The sequence below is a fragment of the Rhinoraja longicauda genome, chromosome 5 (genome assembly GCF_053455715.1).
Source record: "Rhinoraja longicauda isolate Sanriku21f chromosome 5, sRhiLon1.1, whole genome shotgun sequence".
Classification (NCBI taxonomy): Eukaryota; Metazoa; Chordata; class Chondrichthyes; order Rajiformes; family Arhynchobatidae; genus Rhinoraja; species Rhinoraja longicauda.
This window is the reverse complement of record NC_135957.1, coordinates 13,539,443-13,560,874: the sequence shown is the minus strand read 5'-3', so window position 1 is coordinate 13,560,874 and position 21,432 is coordinate 13,539,443. Positions and strand designations below refer to the sequence as shown.

Sequence of the window (21,432 nt, the reverse complement as noted above, 5' to 3'; positions counted from 1 at the left end):
CCACATGCAGGGTCACTGTGCTGCCTATTTAATATTTACACCTGGCCATCATTATGTGGCTTCTAGATGATTGAAACTTAGTTTAGAGAGGAATACCAAGAGACATTTTTTTCCGTTTATTTTAGTTTAGAGATGCAGTGCAAAAACAGGCCCTTCGGCCCACCGGGTCCGCGCCGCCCAGCGATTCCCGCATATTGACACTATCCTACACCCACTAGGGACAATGTTACATTTACCAAGCCAATTAACCTACAAACCTGTACTTCTTTGGAGTGTGGGAGAAAACTAAAGATCTCGGAGAAAACCCTCGCAGGTTACGGGGAGAACGTACAAACTCCGTTCATACAGCACCCGTAGTCAGGATCGAAGCGCTGTCTGGCAGCAGCTCTACTGCTGCACCACTGTGCAGGGAAAGTTGGTCCCACGTGTATAAAAAAACCCTTGTGTTTATACAGTGCGTGTCATGCCTCAGGGTAGTGTCTTGAAGCTTATGCAATGAGTCACTCTGAAGAGCATTGAATGTTATTGCATATTTGTTATTGCATATTTAGATATATTAGTCATTTTACAAACAGCAATACAAATTACTAAACTTAAAAAAATGCTGATGCTGAAATTCTGAAGTAAAAACAGAAGATGCTGTTCAGACCACATGTCGGGAAAGAGAAGCAGAGTTAATATTATTAAATAGGCAAAGGTCTTTGACCTGAAATGTTAATTCCACTTCTCTTTCCACGGAGGCTGCCTGGGGCACTGACAAGTGTTTCCAGCATTTCCAGCTATCTCAAGCTCAAACAAAATCCTTGGTCTCCTGTGACGAAATTTCTGGAACTGTACAAAATCCACAAAGGACATTGGTTACAAAACGCTAGTACGTCCAAGACTGGAATACTGTAGTGCCATTTGGGATTCCTACCATGCGACCCACATTAACAACCTTGAGAAGGTCCAGAGAAGAGCTGTCAGGTTTGTAACCGGTGACTATAGAAAGACCAGTAGTGTCACAGAAATGCTTCATGAACTCAAATGGGACACCCTCTAAAGACGCGGTATAATATCCAGGCTTACTGCAGTCCACAAAGAAACCCACTCATTGGCTCCATCCAACATTGCCCATCTTTTATACAGTTGCTTGCACACACTAAATTTTAAATCTGCAACTGCATGCATGAGGGTCTGCACGTTTATAGCCTAACAGCGGCGGTTGGTGCATTATCACCAAGACCAGACAAGAGATCCGGGTTCGATCCTGACTACGGGTGCTGTCTGTTTCGGAGTTTGCATGTTCTCCCTGTGATCTTGTTGGCTTCCTCTGGGTGCTCTGGTTTCTGCACCTATTGTCTATTGCCCTATCACACTCCAAAGACATGCAAGTTTGTAAGATTAATCGGTCCTCTGTAAATTGCCCCCAGTGTGTAGGGAGCGGATGCAAAAGTGGGATAACAGAGAACTAGAGTGAATGGGTGATCGTGGTCTCGGTGGGCCGAAGATCCTGCATCTGTAAACACTAAAGAAAAGCTTTGTTATTCTTTGAGCTAAACTTTCAGTGACCACAAACTCTGTCTGTTTGTCCCCTCAGCTGGTGCGAGGTGTTTGGGACGGTGGGTACAGTATTTTCTGTCAGGACACCCATAATGCTGGTGATGCTGACCTTAAGGTAAACTTACATCTGTGCTCTGTGTGAGTGGAATCGATCTCAGGAATGGTGACCTCATCACAGTAGGTCCACAGGCTGATACGAAGATTGCTGCCATTTCTGGTGCTTCTTTTTAATTACTCTTTATGATCTTAAACAACTTCTCTGAATATTGTTTGTAAGGAAGAAGCCAAGCATATTTGTGTTTATTCCCCTGCTGTTGTACAGTAATATAACTAGACAAACTCGTGCGGCACGGTGACGCAGCGGTAGAGTTGCTGCCTTACAGCGCCAGAGGCCCGGGTTCGATCCTCACTACGGGTGCTGTTTGTGCGGAGTTTGTACGTTCTCCCTGTGACCAAGTGGGTTTTGTCCGGGTCAATGAATCTGTGGAATTCATTGGCACAGAAGCCTATGGAAGCAATCAATGGATATTTTTAAGGCAGAAATTGACAGATTCCTGATTAGTAAGGGTGTCAGGGGTCATGGGAGCAGGCAGGAGAATGGGGTTGAGAGGGAAAGATAGATCAGCCATGATTGAATGGTGGAGTAGACTTGGTGGGCTGAATGGCCTAATTCTGTTCCTGTAACTGATAAATCGAGGACATTGCGAGAAACTAGAGAGGAAATTGCGGGAGCCCTGATGAAATTTACGAACTATCCTTAAATACAGGAGAGGTGCCGGAAGACTGAAGGGCGGCAAATGTTGTGCCTCTATTCAAGAAGGGCTGCAGGGAAAATGCTGGGGACTATAGGCCAGTGAGCTTAACATCTGTAGTTCGAAAATTACTAGAGAGTCTTCTGAGGGATAGGTTATACAGGCATTTGGATGGGCAAGGGCTGATTAGGGATAGTCAGCATGGTTTTGTATGTGGAAGGTCGTGTCTCACAAATATGATTGATTTTTTCGAAGACGTGACCAAAAAGGTTGATGAGGGCAGAGCTGTAGATGTTGTGTACATGGATTTCAGTCAGGCATTTGACAAGGTTCCGCGTTGTAGGCTGCTCTGGAAGGTTAGATCGCATGGGTTCCAAGGGGAGATAGCTGAATGGAAGGAAGCAGAGGGTGATGGTGGAAGGTTGCATGGACTGGAGGCCTGTGACTAGTGGTGTGCCGCAGGGTTCGGTGCTGGGCCCGTTACTGTTTGCCATCTGCATCAATGATCTGGATGAGAACATACAGGGCAAGATTAGCAAGTTTGCTGATGATACAAAAGTGGGTGGTTTTGCAGATAGTGAAGATAGTTGTGAAAGATTGCAGCAGGATCTGGATCGATTGGCCAGGTGGGCTGAAGAATGGTTGATGGAATTTTATACAGAGAAGTGTGAGGTGTTGCATTTTGGGACGTCGAACAGGGGCAGGACCTACACAGTAAATGGCAGGCCTCTGGGTAGCGTTGCAGAGCAGAGGGATCTAGGAGTACAGGTGCATGGTTCCTTGAAGGTCGAGTCACAGGTGAATAAAGTGGTCAAAAAGGCTTTTGGCACTTCAGTCAGAGTACTGAGTATAGAAGTTGGGAGGTCATGTTCAAAGGTTTCAAAGGTCTTTTATTGTCACGTGTACCAATTACCATACAGCCATACTAAAAAAAGCAACAAGATACACAACTACATAAAAGTTGACATAAACATCCACCACAGCGGATTTCCCACATTCCTCACTGTGATGGAAGGCAATAAAGTCTAATCTCCTTCCCCCTTTATTCTCCCGCGGTCGGGGCAGTCGAACCATCTGCAGTCGGGGCGATCAAAGCCCCCGCATTGGGGTGATCGAAGCCCCCGCGTCGGGGCGATCGAAGCCCTCATGTCGGGGCGATCAAAGCCCTCGCGTCGAGGCGGTCGAGGTAGTCGAAGCTCCTGTGGCTTGGAGCTCCTGAAGTCAGTCTCCCACCAGGGACCGCGAGCTCCACGATGTTAAAGTCCGCAGGCACCCGCGGTTGGAGCTCCGAGGTCGATCCCTGGCAAAGGGATCTCGAGCTCCATGATGTTTTCCTGCAGGCTCCCACGGTTGGAGCTCCTGAAGTCGGTCTCCAGCAGAGGCCGCCAGCTCCACGATGTTAGGCCACAGTGCGGACGGAGATACGATACGGGAAAAAATCGCATCTCCGTCGAGGTAAGAGATTTTTAAAAAAGTTCCCCCAATCCCACCCCACACATAAAACAAGCTAAAGAACACTAAAAACATACATTTAACACAGACTATAAAACAACAAAGAAGGAAGGGAGAGACAATTGGCGAAGCAGCCATTACTGGCGCCACTCAGTGGAAATGTTGCAGTTGTATAAGACGTTGGTGAGACCGCATTGAGAATATTGTGTTCAGTTCGAGGCACCATGTTATAGGAAACATATTGTCAAGCTTGAAAGGGTTTAGAAAAGATTTACGAGGATGTTGCCAGGACTAGAGGGTGTGAGCTATAGGGAGAGTTTGAGTAGGCTGGGTCTCTACTCCATGGAGCGCAGGAGGATGAGGGGTGATCTTATAGAGGTGTACAAAATCATGGGAGGAATAGATCGGGTAGATGCACAGAGTCTCTTGCCCAGAGTAGGGAAATCAAGAACCAGAGGACATAGGTTCAAGGTGAAGGGGAAAAGATTTAACAGGAATCCGAGGAATAACTCTTTCACACAAAGGGTGGTGGGTGTATGGAGCATGCTGCCAGAAGAGGTAGTTGAGGCTGGGACTATCCCATTGTTTAAGAAACAGTTAGACAGGCACAGGGATATGGACCAAGTGCAGGCAAGTGGGACTAGTGTAGCTGGGACATTGTTGGCCGGTGTGGGCAAGTGGGACTAGTGTAGCTGGGACATTGTTGGCCGGTGTGGGCAAGTGGGACTAGTGTAGCTGGGACATTGTTGGCCGGTGTGGGCAAGTGGGACTAGTGTAGCTGGGACATTGTTGGCCGGTGTGGGCAAGTGGGACTAGTGTAGCTGGGACATTGTTGGCCGGTGTGGGCAAGTGGGACTAGTGTAGCTGGGACATTGTTGGCCGGTGTGGGCAAGTGGGACTAGTGTAGCTGGGACATTGTTGGCCGGTGTGGGCAAGTGGGACTAGTGTAGCTGGGACATTGTTGGCCGGTGTGGGCAAGTGGGACTAGTGTAGCTGGGACATTGTTGGCCGGTGTGGGCAAGTGGGACTAGTGTAGCTGGGACATTGTTGGCCGGTGTGGGCAAGTGGGACTAGTGTAGCTGGGACATTGTTGGCCGGTGTGGGCAAGTGGGACTAGTGTAGCTGGGACATTGTTGGCCGGTGTGGGCAAGTGGGACTAGTGTAGCTGGGACATTGTTGGCCGGTGTGGGCAAGTGGGACTAGTGTAGCTGGGACATTGTTGGCCGGTGTGGGCAAGTGGGACTAGTGTAGCTGGGACATTGTTGGCCGGTGTGGGCAAGTGGGACTAGTGTAGCTGGGACATTGTTGGCCGGTGTGGGCAAGTTGGGCCGAAGGGCCTGTTTCCACACTGTATCACTCTATGACTCTATGACGCTGGTGTAGGATAAGACTGATCTTTGGTTGGTGTGGAGTTGGTGGGCCGGAGAGCCGGTTTCCGCACTGTATCTCTAAACTAGATGTTATCACATAGAATTCTGTGCATCAGGCACCAGATGGCCTCATGATACGCTGACTCTGGTCTAGGACTTGATCTGTTTAAAAGATATTTCTCTCTTTATTTGGAAGTCAAAATCAAGGAAGGGCTTGGTGGAACTTATATTCTGCATTTGTCACATTTCTTTGATTTACTTCTTAACCTAATTAAATTCAACAGGTTAATGTTACTAAAACTGTCCATTAAGAATATTAAGCATATTTAATGGTGATCTCTTTTGATTCAGAATATCATTTATGCAGTGAATAAAATAAAGGGTAATCCAACGCTAATCTGAACAGACAGATAATTCAATTTGGAGAATTAGGTTATTCTGGGTAGAGACCAAATTTGCTCTTTCACATAGAGGCGTATCAGTGTGTGAAAATAACATACTGAAAAGTCATCATGATTTTCATTTAAAATTGTGAGAGCCTGGAATTCCAGCGAAAACTCGTGCAGGTTACAGGGAGAACATACAAACGCCATGCAGACACTTTGTGAAGTGATGAGATGATCCATCACTTCACAAAGCCTGGGAAGTAATAGGTGGATACAGATGACGCAGGCGAGACAAAAAGATTGAAGAATTGCAAATTGTGAAGCTAGAGGAAGGGGGGGGGGGGTTTACAGGGGTGGTGGGGGGGTAATAAAGGGAAGAGGGTTGTAGTTATCTAACCTAGCAAATTCATTGCCACAGAAGACTGTGGAGGCCATCAATGGATATTTTTAATGCAAAAGATAGATTCGTGATTAGTACGGGTGTCAGAAGTTATAGATGCATGTAAATGTCGATGCAGTGCTCAGCACCTAGTCTACAGGCTGCTTAAATGTTGCTTTTACTTGTACCACCATTCTTTGATATTGGCATCAAGTTTTAAGCTAAGAAAGGTCAAGATGCCAAAGAGGAGCCTAGCTTTAGACTTTAGAGATACAGTGTGGAAACAGGACCTTCGGCCCACTAAGTCCGCACTGACCAGCGATCATCCCGTGCACTAGCATTATCCTACACACTAGGGGCAGTTTACAATTCTTACTGAAGCCAATGAACTAAACTAAACTAAACTAAACTAAACTAAACTAAACTAAACTAAAATTAAACTAAGCTAAGTTAGAATAAAGTAAAGGAAATTAAAGTAAACTAGCAGGGGCTTACCACTCTCGATGTAAAAATCCTGCGCTGCACATGTACTCTGCCCCTCTCACCTTAACACATGGTCAGTGGCCATAATATTACCATTGGAAATACTGTCCTACCGGTGCTGTGAACGAGACAATCCTGGGAGGATTTAGTATGGCGCAGTGGTAGAGTTGCTGCTTTACAGCGAATGCAGCGCCGGAGACTCAGGTTCGATCCTGACTACGGGTGCTGCACTGTAAGGAGTTTGTACGTTCTCCCCGTGACCTGCGTGGGTTTTCTCCGAGATCTTCGGTTTCCTCCCACACTCCAAAGACGTACGGGTATGTAGGTTAATTTGACTGGGTAAATGTAAAAAATTGTCCCTAGTGTGTGTAGGATAGTGTTAATGTGCGGGGATCGCTGGGCGGCGCGGACTTGGTGGGCCGAAAGGGCCTGTTTCCGCGCTGCATATATATGATATGATATTGTATGCCTTAGTTTAGTTTAGTTTAGAGATGCAGCGCGGAAACAGGCTCTTCGGCCCACCGAGTGCTCGCCAACGAGCGATCACCCTATATACTGCCACTATCCTATACAATAGGGACAATTTTCAATTTTACCAGAGCCAATTTACCGGAGCACCCGGACAAAACCCACGCAGGTCACAGGAAGTTACAAACTCCATACTGACAGCGCCCATAGTCCAGGTTCGGACGTGGGTCTCCGGAGCTTTGAGGCAGCACTGTTGAGCCACTGTGCCGCCCTCACATCTACTGGGTAGCTTTTGCATAAGAATATGAAAGGTCTGAATTGGAATGGTTAGAAATACATTTTTTGCTTAGTTTCATTTATTATTGTTTATTATTGTCACATGAACTGAGGTACAGTGAAAAGCTTTTTTATGGTCTGCTATCCAGTCAGCGAAAAAACAAAATATGATTACAATCAAGCCATCCATCCACAGTGTACAGATACAGGATAAAGGGGATTACATTATGTGCAAGATTAAGTCCAGTAAAGTCTGATTAAAGATGAGGTAGATAGTAGCTCAGGACGGGATGGTGACAAGATGGTTCAGTTGCCTGATAACAGCTGTGAAGAAACTGTCCCTGAATCTGGAGGTGTGCGTTTTCATACTTCTGTAAGATCTATTGCCTGATGGGAGAGGAGAAGAGGGAGTGACCGGGGTGAGACTCGTCCTTGATTATGCTTTCTGTTTAATTTTGAGGATGTTTTTCTTATTTTGATGGGGTTTGTTTTGTCATTCAGTGCAGAGATTTTATGGTTGATCTCAACTCAAGATGTCAATGACTGTCAAAATGAGCCAAGTAGTTTGGCGGAGTGGCAGAATATATTTTGTGGTTGCAATGGACTAGGAGCATGGACTTTACCAGGTGGTGGCAAGATTAGCTAAGCGTCCCGTGAGGTTTTGCATCCTTCCTCGGCAAATGTTCTGCGCTCGGATAGCTGATGGATCGGTGTGCTTATTGAACTTGTGTGGGCTATAAAGAGATGGGTGTTTATGCTGATCAACATTTGAGCATTCTCCCCTCTTTCTCCACAGATTATCCGTATCCTATGGTGGTACTACTTCTCCAAAGTCATAGAGTTCATGGACACATTTTTCTTCATTTTACGAAAGAACTACCATCAGATCACAATTCTGCATGTCTATCACCACGCCACCATGTTCAACATCTGGTGGTTTGTCATGAACTGGGTGCCCTGTGGACACTGTAAGACAGATTATTATCTTTTTCTCTTTTTAGCTGCTTTTATTTATTTTATCTTTCACAGGGCAACTAAACCCGTGTAAAGGGATTTTCTAGTCTTAATGTAGCACCTCCGGGTGACACGGTGGCATAACGGTAGAGCTGCTGCCTTACAGCACCAGAGACTAGGGTCTGAAACTGATTACTGGTGCTGTCTGTACGCAGTTTGTACGTTCTCCCCGTGACCACATGGGTTTTCCCAGGGTGCTCCGGTTTCCTCCCACACTCCAAAGAAGTACAGGTTTGTAGGTTAAGTGGCTTCGGTAAAGATTGTAAATTGTTCCTAGTGTGTAGGATAATGCGTATGGGATGGTGTATGGATAGTGTGTATGGGATGATTGCTGGTCGGCCCGGTCTCGGTGGGCCGAAGGGCCTGTTTCCGCGCTCATTTTCTAAGCTAAACTAAACTGAATGGGCGAATTCTGTTCCTTAAACTTATTAACATGGGTAAACCGACCACCATCTGTCTGCTCCCATTGATCGCCACTGAATACCCACGTTACCATAACTCCTGGCAAATGTCCATACCTCATGCCAAAGCCCCAGCCCACCCCATGTTGTAGATACCCCCGTTCCAAAGTTCAGACCCAGTTTCATCCACCGCAACCCAGCGGAAGTACTCCCACCTCCTCTTGTACAGGCAGTTTGAGTTGAGTTTATTGTCACATGTACAGAGGTACAGCGAAATACTTTTGACGCATGCTATCCCGTCAGCGAAGAGACAGAACACAATTACAATCGAGCTGTCCACAGTGTCCAGACACATGATAAAGGAAATAATGAGAATAACGTTTAGTGCAAGATCAAGTCCAGTAAAGTCCGATCACAGATAGCCCAACTGTCTAGTGAAGCAAGCTTCCAGTCACCAGAGTGTATAAACAAGGAACTGCAGATGCTGTTTTTTTCAAGGAAAGACACAAAGGGCTGGAGTAACTCAGCGAGTCAGACAGCATCCCTGGAGAACATGGATAGGTGACGTTTCGGGTCGGTATTATTCTTCCAACCAAAGGCAGAGAGCAAGCCAGAGCGAAAAAGGATCCCGACCCAAAACATCACCCGTCCATGTTAGAGTCATGGAGTCATACGATGTGGAAACAGACCATTCAGCCTAACAAGCCCACGCCGACCAACATGTCCCATCTACACTAGTCCCACCTGCATGTGCTTGGCCCATATCCCTCTAAACTTGTCTTATCCATGTACCCATCTAAATGTTTCTCAAATGTCGCGATAGTCCCTACCTCAACTACCTCCTCCGGCAGCTCCTTCCAAACCCCACCAAGGCCACGTATCCATGTTCTCCAGGGATGTTGCCTGACTTGCTGAGTTACTCCAGCACTTTGTGCCTTTTCTTGTCTCAGAGGTTCTTCGGTGATTCTTGCTTGTACAACAAACCCCTCCTATATGCCCACCCCATCGAATTCTTGCGGGGAAATTGCCTCTGGGCTAAACATCCACTTGTATTGTAAAGCACCAGGAGATAAGTGTGGTTGTTAACACTGCCCTGCAAATGGAAGCCACTCGGGTCAAGGGTGTTGCTGATGGAGGGGGGGGGCTTGATGGAAACAAAAAGTAAAGAATGGATTGACTGGGACTTTTAGAAGGATGAGAGGGGATCTTATTGAAACGTATAAGATTATTAAGGGGTTGGACACATTAGAGGCAGGAAACATATTCCCAATGTTGGGGGAGTCCAGAACCAGGGGCCACAGTTTAAGAATAAGGGGTAGGCCATTTAGAACGGAGATGAGGAAAAACCTTTTCAGTCAGAGAGTTGTGAATCTGTGGAATTCTGTGCCTCAGAAGGCAGTGGAGACCAATTCTCTGAATGCATTCAAGAGAGAGCTAGGTAGAGCTCTTAAGGATAGCGGAGTCAGGGGGTATGGGGAGAAGGCAGGAACGGGGTACTGATTGAGAATGATCAGCCATGATCACATTGAATGGCGGTGCTGGCTTGAAGGGCCGAATGGCCTACTCCTGCACCTATTGTCTATTGACTAGGTTCACCAGGTTAATTCCCGAAATGGCGGGACTGACATGTGATGAAAGAATAGTTCGACTGGACTTGTATTCACTGGAATTTAGAAGGATGATAGGGGATCTTATAGAGACATAAAATTCTTAATGGACAGGCTATATGCTGGAAAAATGTTTCCCATGGTGGGGGAGTCCAGAACCAGGGGTCACAGTTTAAGAATAAGGGGCAGGCCATTTAGGACTGAGATGGAGAAAAACTTTTTTCACCCAAAGAGTTGTGAATCTGTGGAATTCTCTGTCACAAAAGGCAATGGAGGCCAATTTACTGGACTACACACACACTAGGGACGATTTACAATCTTTACCAAAGCCAATTAACCTACAAACCTGTACGTATTTGGTGTGTGGAAGGAAACTGGAGCAGCCGGAGAAAACCCACGCGGTCGCAGGGAAAACATGCAAACTCCGTACAGACAGCACCCGTAGTCAGGATCGTATCTGGGTCTCTGACACTGTAAGGCCGCAACTCTACCCTGCACCACCCCCTGGGATGAAAGGTCAAATTTACTCTCTTGTTGCCGTCCTTTGCTCTCTGTTAATCAAGAGATATTTGCAGCTTGTCCTGAACGTGTGACGGACGCAGTCAGATCCTTGGCAGCTTGTTGGCCAAATAATTTTTTTCTGACACTTGTGACCAATCACTTGCTAACCAATAGGGCGTACGGTGGCGCAGCGGTGGAGTTGCTGCCTTACACGGCCAGAGACCCAGGTTCCATCCAAAGACGTACAGGTTTGTAGGTTAATTGGCTTGGTATAATTGTAAATTGTTCCTAATGTGTGTAGGATAGTGTTAATGTTCAGGGATCGCTTGTTATTGGGGACGTGGTGAGCCAATGGGCCTGTTTCCACGCTGTTTGTCTAAACTTAAAGTATACTAAATTGACAGTTGCTAGTTCATGCAGTTGCCACATAGATGATCCAAGTTGAACCAACTTTCTATCCAGTGCCGGTAAATCCATTGGAGACTGGCCCCTGTCATTCAGCCAAGACCAAACCTTCAAGAACCCAAAGTACATTCTACATTCAGGTTTCATGATGCAGCCTCCTCCTGCACCTATTGTCTATTGTCTATTGCTTTCTGTACAATCTTATAACATTTATATTCAGTAATAGATGTCGATGTAGCTGTGTACCTGTTTTTAATCATGGTGTCAGTTTATCAATTGCTAACCTATTTAAAGAGAGACGCAATGGGACTCTGTAGGTGAAGGGGCGGCACAGTGGCACAGCAGTAGAGTTGCTGCCTCACAGTGCTAGAGACCCAGTTCGATCCTGACTGTGGGTGCTGTCTGTATGGTGTTTTTAACATTTTCCCTGTGACCGCGTGGGTTTTTTCTGGGTGCTTCGGTTTTGTCCCACACTCTAACTACGTGCAGGTTTGTAGGTTGATTGTCTTTGGTAAGTTGTAAAATTGTGCCTCGTGTCCAGACAGCCCTCAGGCTATTAAACACTACACCCTCCAAATAAGCTCTGAACTACTTAGCCTTGGGGGCATTGTTTTTGTCTTTACACTGGTATTGTTTGTTCTGTAGATGTGTGTGCACGGGCGTGCGTGTGTATGTATGTGTCTATATGTATGTGTCTTCAACTCCCCCTCCCACTCCCAGTCTGACCTTTCTATCATGGTCATGGTCTCCTTTCTAACATGGTCTCCTTTGACTCCTCCCACTTCCTCCAAACCAGAGGCGTAGCTATGGGCGCTCGCATGGGCCCTAGCTACGCCTGCCTCTTTGTTGGGTACGTCGAACAATCCCTGTTCCAGAACACTGGCCCCATCCCCGAACTCTACCTCCGCTATTTCGACGACTGCATTGGTGCTACCTCTTGCACCCATGCAGAACTCACTGACTTCATACACTTCACCTCCAATTTCCATCCTGCCCTTAAATATACCTGGACTATCTCTGACATCTCCCTCCCATTTCTGGACCTCACCATCTCCTTCACAGGAGACAGACTAGTGACGGACATTTACTATAAACCCACCGACTCGCACAGCTATCTGGACTACACTTCTTCCCACCCGGTCCCCTGCAAAAAGTTCGCTGAACACCTGCGCTAGGTCCGCATTAACCAAACTGATCTCCCGGTGGCCGAGCACTTCAACTCCCCCTCCCATTCCCAGTTTGACCTTTCTGTCATGGGCCTCCTCCAGTGCCATAGTGAGGCCCACCGGAAATTGGAGGAACAGCACCTCATATTCCGCTTGGGCAGCTTGCAGCCCAGCGGTATGAACATCGACTTCTCCAACTTTAGATAGTTCCTCTGTCCCTCTCTTCCCCTCCCCCTTCCCAGTTCTCCCTCTATCTTCCTGTCTCCACCTACATCTTTCCTTTGTCCCGCCCCCCTGACATTAGTCTGTAGAAGGGTCTCGACCCGAAATGTCACCCATTCCTTCTCTCCTGAGATGCTGCCTGACCTGCTGAGTTACTCCAGCATTTTGTGAATAAATACCTTTGATTTGTACCAGCATCTGCAGTTATTTTCTTACACTATATATATATATATATACTACTTTTTTTCTCGTTTATTTTTTTTTCTTGTTTTCTCTTTTTTCTCTTGTTTTTTTCTCATTTATTTTCTCGTATATACTGTTTCCAGAATACTATGTTTACATTCTGTTCTGTTGTGCTTCATTGTTCTATCTGGGACATATGACAATAAAACACTCTTGCCTTTAATTTGCATCTATGTGTTTTGCTATCTAGGTCTCTGCCATGTTGAACTGAGTCTTTTGTTTACTTGCAGCTTTCTTTGGGGCGACCCTGAACAGTTTCATCCATGTGCTGATGTACTCCTATTACGGTCTTTCCGCCATCCCGGCCATGCGCCCGTATCTGTGGTGGAAGAAGTACATCACGCAAGGACAATTGGTGAGTGCAGCCTGACACTTGAATCATACCTCCGTCAGAAGACAGGGTGGATGCACCGAGGCTTTGTCCCCAAGGTTGGACAATCAACTGGGAGCAGTTTTGGGCACCATACCTGAGGAAGGCTGTGCTGGCTCTGGAGAGGGTCCAGAGGAGGTTTACATCAATGATCCCAGGAATGCGTGGGTTAACACATGATGAGCATTTGACGGCACTGGGCCTGTACTCGCTGGGGTTTAGAAGAATGAGGGGGGGACCTCATTGAAACTTACCGAATAGTGAAAGGCCTGGATAAAGTGGATGTGGAGAGGGTGTTTCCACTAGTGGGAGAGTCTAGGACCAGAATAAAAGGACACACCTTTAGGAAGGAGATGAGAAGGAATTTATTTAGTCAGTGGGTGGAGAATCTGTGGAATTCATTGCCACAGACGGCTGTGGAGGCCGTCAATGGATTGGGCGGAGATTGACAGATTCTTGACCAGTATGGGTATCAGAGGTTATGGGGAGAAGGCAGGAGAATGGGATTGAGAGGGAAAGGTGGATCAGCCATGATTGAATGGCGGAGTAGGTTTGATGGGCCAAATAGCCTAATTCTGCTCCTAGAACGTCTAATCAAGGACCACAGGGCACATGTTCATGGTGAGAGGGGAAAGAATTAATAGGAACCTGAGGGGCGATGTTTTCAGACAGAGATAGGTATATGGAACGCGTTGCCAGTCGAGGTTGTTAAGGCAGGCACAATAACAACATTTAAACGCCACTTGGTCAGGTACATGGAAAGTAGACACAAAAGGCTGGAATAACTCAGCGGGTCAGGCAGCATCTCTGCAGAGAAGGAATAGGGTCGAGACCCTTTAGGGTTGAGACCCTTCTTCAGACAGCAACATGGGTAGGAAATGTTTAGAGGGATATGGGCCAGGCATGGGCAAACGGGAAGAGCTTGGTCAGTACATCTTGGTCAGCATGGCCAAGTCTAGCCGAAGGGCCTGTTTCGGTGCTTTATGACCCCATGACTCAAAGCACAGATCAGATATCCAATATCGCTCCATTTTGTCGCGTGCGTGAGTCTGCCTTGTGTAAGCATCACTCGAGCAGACATGCTGAAGTTGTGATTTCACACCGATTCGAAACGTTTGTCGTTTTTGATTTGTGCAGCTTATTTAAATATAGCTTTCTATCCTGTCCCTTGTGACTGATTTCCTCTCTATGTCACACACTATGGTTTCCAGTCAGTGACTAATAAGGTTGTGTATGATTTTTGCAGCGACCAGATGGTGACCAAATTATACTTGCCAGATGAGACAGAAATGGGATAGATTAGGGCAGCAAGGTGGCACAGCGGTAGAGTTGATGCCTTACAGTGCCAGAGACCCGGGTTTGATCCTGACTACGGGTGCTGTCTGTAATGGTGTTTGCACGTTCTCCCTGTGACCGTGCGGGTTTTCTCCGGGTGCTCCGGTTTCCTCCCACACCATAAAGATGCGTGGATTTGTAAGTTAGTTGGCTTCGGTAAAGGTTGTAAATTGTCCCTAGTGTGTGTAGTATAGTGTTGGTATACGGGGCTATCTTTGAAGACCTCTGCACTGTTTGCTCCATCAAGGCGTAAGATCTCATCTGCGTTCTCTAATAGGGAATCATTGCAGATGTAGACCTGCGATGAAGGGGCACTTTACTTTCTGGAGCTGGAAAACAGGCTTAATTTAGATCATCACAAATAGATTAAACTGTGGTTTGCCAGTTGGTGTGTGAAACTGAGAAAACAATTGTCAATAGCATTGACAAGCATTATTTCCTCACTAATTGCTCACTGCCGGAAATGTCTGGTGGAATTATTTACACGTGTAAATGAGCTGGCAACGTTATGGCGGTGTCGTCTGCAGCTCCATAAAAACTTCCTGCTTAGCTTCCAACTTTAGCTACGCATTTTGCACTAAGGTTGCATGATATAACTATATAACTATAAATGGCGGCACGGTAGCGCAGCGCTAGAGTTGCTGCCTAAAAGCGCCAGAGACCCGCGTTCGATCCTGACCATGGGTGCTGCCTGTACGGAGTTTGTACATTCTCCCCATGACCACGTGGGTTTTCTCCAAGTGCTCCAGTTTCCTCCCACACTCCCAAAGATGGACAGGTTTGTAGGTTAATTGACTTCGGTAAGAAATAAAATTGTCCCTAGTGTGTGTAGGATAGTATTGGTGTACGGGGATCATTGATCGGTGGGCCAAAGGGCCTGTTTCTGTGCTGTGTCTCTAAACTAAACTAAAGTATATACTGTACTCTTTATCTTTCCCTATGACACTTGAGTTTGGATTGATTGAATTTATGTATAGTGGTATCTGATCTGATTGGATAGCATGCAAAACAAAGCTTTTCACTTGCCCTTGGTACACTTGACAATAATAAACCAGAACCTAAACCATAGTCTTCTTAGATAAACACAAAATTCTGACGTAACTCAACGGGACAGGCAGCATCTCTGGAGAGAAGGAATGGGTGACGTTTCGGGTCAAGACCCTTCTTCAGACTGATGTCAGGGGAGTGGGCGGTACATGGATAAGGAAGTGTATAGATAAGGAAGTGTAAGGTGTGAAAACAGGACAAATGGAATGGAGAACAATGAAAATGTAGAATAGATCATTGTTAGTTGGGAGAAGGTAACAACAAAGCCAACAGAGATAAAATGTAGTCGGAGACAGTAAGACTGGTCGGAGAACTGGGAATGGGAGGAGATGGAGAGAGAGGGAAAGCAAGGCCTACTTCAAGTTAGAGAAATTAATGTTCATACCGCTGGGGTGTAAGCTGCCCAAGCGAAATATGACGTGCTGTTCCTCCAATTTGCACTGGGCCTCACTCTGACAATGGAGGAGGCTCAGGACAGAAAGGTCGGTGTGGGAATGGGAGGGGGGGTTAAAGTGTTGAGCAACCGGCAGATCAGGCAGGTTTAGGTGGACTGAGTAGAGGTGTTCAGTGAAACGATCGCCGAGCCTGTGCTTGGTCTCGCTGATATACAGGAGTCCATACCTGGAACAGCTGATACAGTAGACGAGGTTAGAGGAGATGCAAGTGAACCTCTGCCTCACCTGAAAAGACTGTTGGGGTCCTTGGACGGAGTCAAGGGGGAAGGTACCTGGGATGGGGGTGGCTTGGGTGGGAAGTGACGAGTTGTCCAGGAATGTTGTGGAGGGCACGGTCTCTGCGGAAGGCGGAAAGGGTTGGAGATGGGAAGATGTGGCTCGTAGTGAGATTCCTTTGGAGGTGGCGAAAATGTCGGAGGATTATGTGCTGTATGCTGACGGCTGATGGGGTGGAAGGTGAGAACAAGGGGGACTGTGTCCCTGTTACAAATGGGGGGAGGGGGAGCAAGGGCAGAGCTGTGGGATATTGAGGAGACCCTAGTAAGGGCCTCGTCTATAATGGAAGAGGGGAACATTGGAGATGTCCTCATTCCCTAAAGAATGAGGACATCTCCGATGACCTGGTATGGAACACCTCACCTCACTTCCTCTTCTCCCCTCCCTCATCAGGCAAAAGGAAAAGAAGTGTGAAGTTGGAGGAATTGGGAGTAGGGGATAGAATCTTTATAGGACGTAGTCTAGATAGCTATGGGAGTCAGTGGGAGATGCAACATCTATTATATAACGTCTATTATATTATATTATATAACTTCTATTATACTATATAACATCTATTATATTATATAACATTTATTATATTATATTATATAACATCTATTATATTATATTATACAACATCTATTATATTATATAACATCTATTATATGATATTATACACCATCTATTATAAACCCACTGACTCCCATAGCTACCTGGACTACACTACTTCCCACCTTTTTGTATCTATTCCAGCATCTGCAGTTCCTTGTGTATGTTTTTTTTTAATGTTTCTGTTTAACTGGTACAAGGTTGGTGCTCTGTATCCCATATGTTTACTTTGCCTTCAGTTTGAGGATCAGATTCAATTTCTGTGTTTTCCGTTGTTTTCAGCTACAGTTTGTTCTGACGATAGTTCAGACTAGTTTTGGTGTTATCTGGCCCTGTGGATTTCCAAGTGGCTGGCTCTATTTCCAGATTGGCTACATGATATCTCTGATCATCCTCTTTACAAACTTCTACATTCAAGTAAGTGCTCGTATCGGGTGATTGCTGAGATTATTCCTACGTGTGTCTTCATAGTCTCGCTTATTTCAATCTGGAAATTCTTTCATTGGTGTACATTTCGAAACATAATCACAGCATTTTGTCACGCGTTCAGTGAAGAGCTTTTGTTGTGTGCTAACCAGTCAGTGGAAAGACAATACATGGTTACAATCGATCCATTTACAGTGTGCAGATACATGATAAGGGAATAACGTTTAGTGCAAGGTAAAGCCAGCAAAGTCCGATCAAGGATAGTCTGAGGATCATCAAAGAGGTAGATAGATAGTTGTTCAGCACTGCTCTCTGGTTGTGGTAGGATGATTAAGTTGCTCGATAACAGCTGGGAAGAAACTGTCCCTGAATCTGGATGTGTGTGTCTTCACACCTATACCTTTTACCTGATGGGAGAGGGGAGAAGAGGGATTGGCCAGGGTGCGACTCGTCCTTGATTATGCTGCTGGCCTTGCCAAGGCAGCGTGAGGTATAAATGGAGTCAATGGAAGGGAAGTCGGTTTGTGTGATGGTCTGGGTTGCGTCCACAACCCTCTGCAATTTCTTGCGGACTTGGATGGAGTTATGATGCATCCCGATAACATTTGAGGGGAAATTATTCCACAACCTTTTCAAGTTTTTATCATGTCATTAGTTTAGATAAGTTTATTATTGTCACATGTATCAAGTACAGTGAAAAGCGCTTTAGATTTTAGGTATTAACGATACAGCGTAGAAATAGGCCTTTCAACAAGACCATCACCCTACATTGTCAGAGGGTGGTGAATCTGTGGAATTCTTTGCCACCGAAGGCTGTGGAGGCCGAGTCAGTGGATATTTTTTAAGGCAGAATAGATAGATTCTTGATTAGTACGGGTGCCAGAGGTTATGGGGAGAAGGCAGGAGAATGGGGTTAGGAGGGAGAGATAGATCAGCCATGATTGAATGGCGGAGTAGACTTGATGGGCCGAATGGCCTAATTCTACTCCTATCACTTCTGAGCACAACCCCCCTGGTCACTACGGCACGTACAGAACAGCGCACTGTCTGTCTGCAGGAGTTGCCATTTTACAATCGCAGCCGTGGTAAAGGTGGCAACATCAGGAGCACCGAATGCTGTCTGACCCTTTCCTCTGAGTTACTCCGGCACTTTGTGTTTCACTCGAGATCCGGGCACCCGCACTTCCTCGTGTCCTCCTCATTCCTTCTCCCATTTTCTTTGTGTCTCCACGTTTCCAGACCTACAAGAAAAAGAACGCGTCCAAAAGCAAAGACTTTCTAAACGGCTCGGCGCTGGCCGTGAACGGGCACGCAAACGGCACGTCTCCACTGAAGGAGCACCACCCAGCAAAGAAAACTCATTAAGGCCCCAGGGCCCGCACTCCGCTTCCGTGGCACTCTTAAGATTTTTGTGACGTTCTAAGGCAATTTCAAAAGTTACCAATGTGTTAACTAAATCCACTCCTGCGTTGCATAGCTGTAGCGGCTAGGGACTTGGAACTGAATATTGTTGTGATTAATAGGGAACATAAGTTTAGAGAAACCCCCTTGTCCAAAAAGTCTTAGAAAGATAGAGAAAAAAAATCCATAACAGCTCTATATAATTTTAAAAGTGGTAGATTACTTCCTGAACTAGAGCAATCGATCCCAGTGTGAATCGGGTAAAACGTGATTTTAGTTTACAATACTCTTGTTGCCTTACTGCTTATTTGTGTGTTAGGAATTGTCTTGTGTTTACCTTAATCTTAAACCATATTTAAATGTAAGTTGGCACAGGGTGTTATTCCATATGCCTTCGCTCGATCTACAGTACCAATGCAACACAATTATTCGATTATAACCATTTAACGAATGCCACACCCCATCGTCAGTAAATAGATGTGGCGGTTTTAATAAAGTGGGATTTGGATGTGTTGGCACAGAAATGATTGAGTGCGTGTTAGGTGCGTTTATACAGTCAATCCCCCCAATGATGCAAGTGATCACCAAACAATCAAAACTTGCTCGGATGCCCACCCTTTTTTTTTTAACCGATTGCGTCCACTTTGACTGAGTCGATTGGTCGAGTTATCACGTAAATCTTCATTTCTCTTTCACCAGTGGACATGGTTTCATATTAACTCTTCGAGTAAATCTTCATTTCCGCTTTAACCCATTGATAAAAATTCCCCATTGACTCTTTGTGTAAATCTTCATCTCTGCTTTAACCCCATAGTTCTCCATTAAGTGCACGTGAATCTTTCTCGCCGCCTTTACCTGTGCACTAGTTCCACACCACCTCTTCACCTTACCTACTTTTGCCTTTGCCCAGAACTCCACCTCCTCTTCTCAGGAATACCTGCGATTGCTGTTTGAGGCGTCGAGGTGCTTTGCACAGTTAGCTCGGACTCCAGGCTGCGGCTTCATGGCCGTCTCCACCAAACGGTGGACGCCACCGTCATTGGTGTGAACAGTAAAAGGTGGAAACACAATGAGCATACCAAAGGGGGAGGCCTGTTTCCATCACAGGTGGACCTTGCTTGGTGACTTTGACAGCTGTTTCCATTTCACATTCCCGGCAATCTGTTTTTTTTTGTTTTAAAGAGATCTTTTAAGTTAATTGTTCACCCATTTTGAAGTGGTTGGTTTTTGGTCAGCGGGAGGTAGAAAGAATACGAGATTAACTCACTCAACTGTTACACTCGGTTATCTGTCTTGGGTGAATGTGGTGGCTAGATGTACCCTTGGTTATGCAAAGAGTACACACTGTGATGAACCCATGACTTCTGTAGTGCTGATAACTGGTGCGTGCGTGGGTGCTGTTGTGGGCAGTTTTGTGTATGTACCTCAACAATGTGAGTGAGAGAGCCGAGCCGAGCCGCAGGGAGTGTGGCCCATATCACCCATTAGTGCGGGGGTTGATGTTATTAGCTGCCATGTGCTCCAGTGCAGGAGTTGAACCCAAGCATAAAGCGGCAAAGAGATGAAGAGCTTTCTGCACCACAGAGATACCCGATCCACGCTGCATCTGAGACGCTCCAATGGCTCACTAACCTGCAACTTAATACCATTGACGGGCGGCATGGTGGTGCAGCGGTAGAGTTTCTGCCTGACAGCGCCAGAGACCCGGTTCGATCCTGACTACGGGTGTTGTCTGTACAGAGTTTGTACGTTCTCTCTGTGACTGCGTAGGGTTTCTCCGGGTGCTCCGGTTTCCTCCCTCACTCCAAAGACGTGCGGGTCTGTAGGTTAATTGGCTTCGGTCAAATTGTAAATTGTCCCTAGTGTGCAGGATAGTGTTAGTGTGTGGGGATCGCTGGTCGGCACGGACTCGGTGGGCCGAAGGGCCTGTTTCCGCGCTGTACCTCTAAACTAAAAGTAAATTAAAGACGGGTAATGATCTCCAAACAAGAGCTGGCCGTGGGTTGGCTGTAGGTTACCTATAGTGCACAATGGAACCAAGAAAGGGTAGGTGGTAACCATTTCATGAATGAGTTACCTGCTTGGAGACAGGGACTGGTGAATAGGGACTGGTGACATTTGCTGTGTGAAGGTCGCACACGCACAAAACACACAGGCCTTCCTTCAGCTTGGCTTGTTTTTCAAAATTGCGAGAAGGTGGCACAGTCTTCTGTGAGGTCGGCAGCGGTGTTTTCATTGAGTAGTTCGTGCAGTTACACATATGCCTTAAAACTAAAATATTGCAGGGTCCAATACCTTGCAGCAGGGCGGTTGATCGCCGTACACAGAAATAGTCACCACGTGTAGTTCTTAATCGGCATTCATCAGCAAGGTGTCGACCTGGATTCTCGCCACTGTATTTAAAGTGCATGTCCTTAGATAGCTAATCTCAAGCTGCTTCAAGATCACATTAACAGGTACTGTGAAAATACGCCACATTATTCTTACTTTATCAATAAAATGGTGTTGTATTTGATGCAATGTTCTCCCCAGCAGTTTAGAAAAGAACTCCTGGTTTCTTCAAGTGGGTGTATTGGTGGTGGTCGGCACAATCTGTAGGTGAAAATGCACACAAAATGCTGGAGTAACTCAGCGGATCAGGCAGCATCTCTGGAGAGAAGGAATGGGTGACGTTTCGGGTCGAGACCCTTCCTCAGAACCGACCCCAAACATCACCCATTCCTTCTCTCCAGAGATGCTGCTTGACCCGCTGAGTTACTCCAGCATTTAGTGTGTATAGAGGAGTTAGAATTTCTGTTGAAGTAACAGCACGTGAATGAAGCCGATTTTTTTCCCCTCCAATGACTTGATTCTGCGGGAAAGAC

General features: G+C 46.2%; 1 protein-coding gene across 1 annotated transcript in view; it reads left to right on the top strand.

Moving 5' to 3' along the window:
• Positions 1–21,225, top strand: part of elovl5 (ELOVL fatty acid elongase 5) — a 108,128-nt gene extending 86,903 nt beyond the window's left edge. The window contains exons 4-8 of the mRNA XM_078398920.1: positions 1,580–1,657; positions 7,905–8,076; positions 12,898–13,022; positions 17,024–17,158; positions 18,407–21,225. Of these exons, the coding sequence (XP_078255046.1) occupies positions 1,580–1,657; positions 7,905–8,076; positions 12,898–13,022; positions 17,024–17,158; positions 18,407–18,532 (636 nt within the window). The 3' untranslated portion in view covers positions 18,533–21,225. The remainder of the gene's footprint in view (positions 1–1,579; positions 1,658–7,904; positions 8,077–12,897; positions 13,023–17,023; positions 17,159–18,406) is intronic.
• The last annotated feature ends 207 nt before the right edge of the window (positions 21,226–21,432 follow it).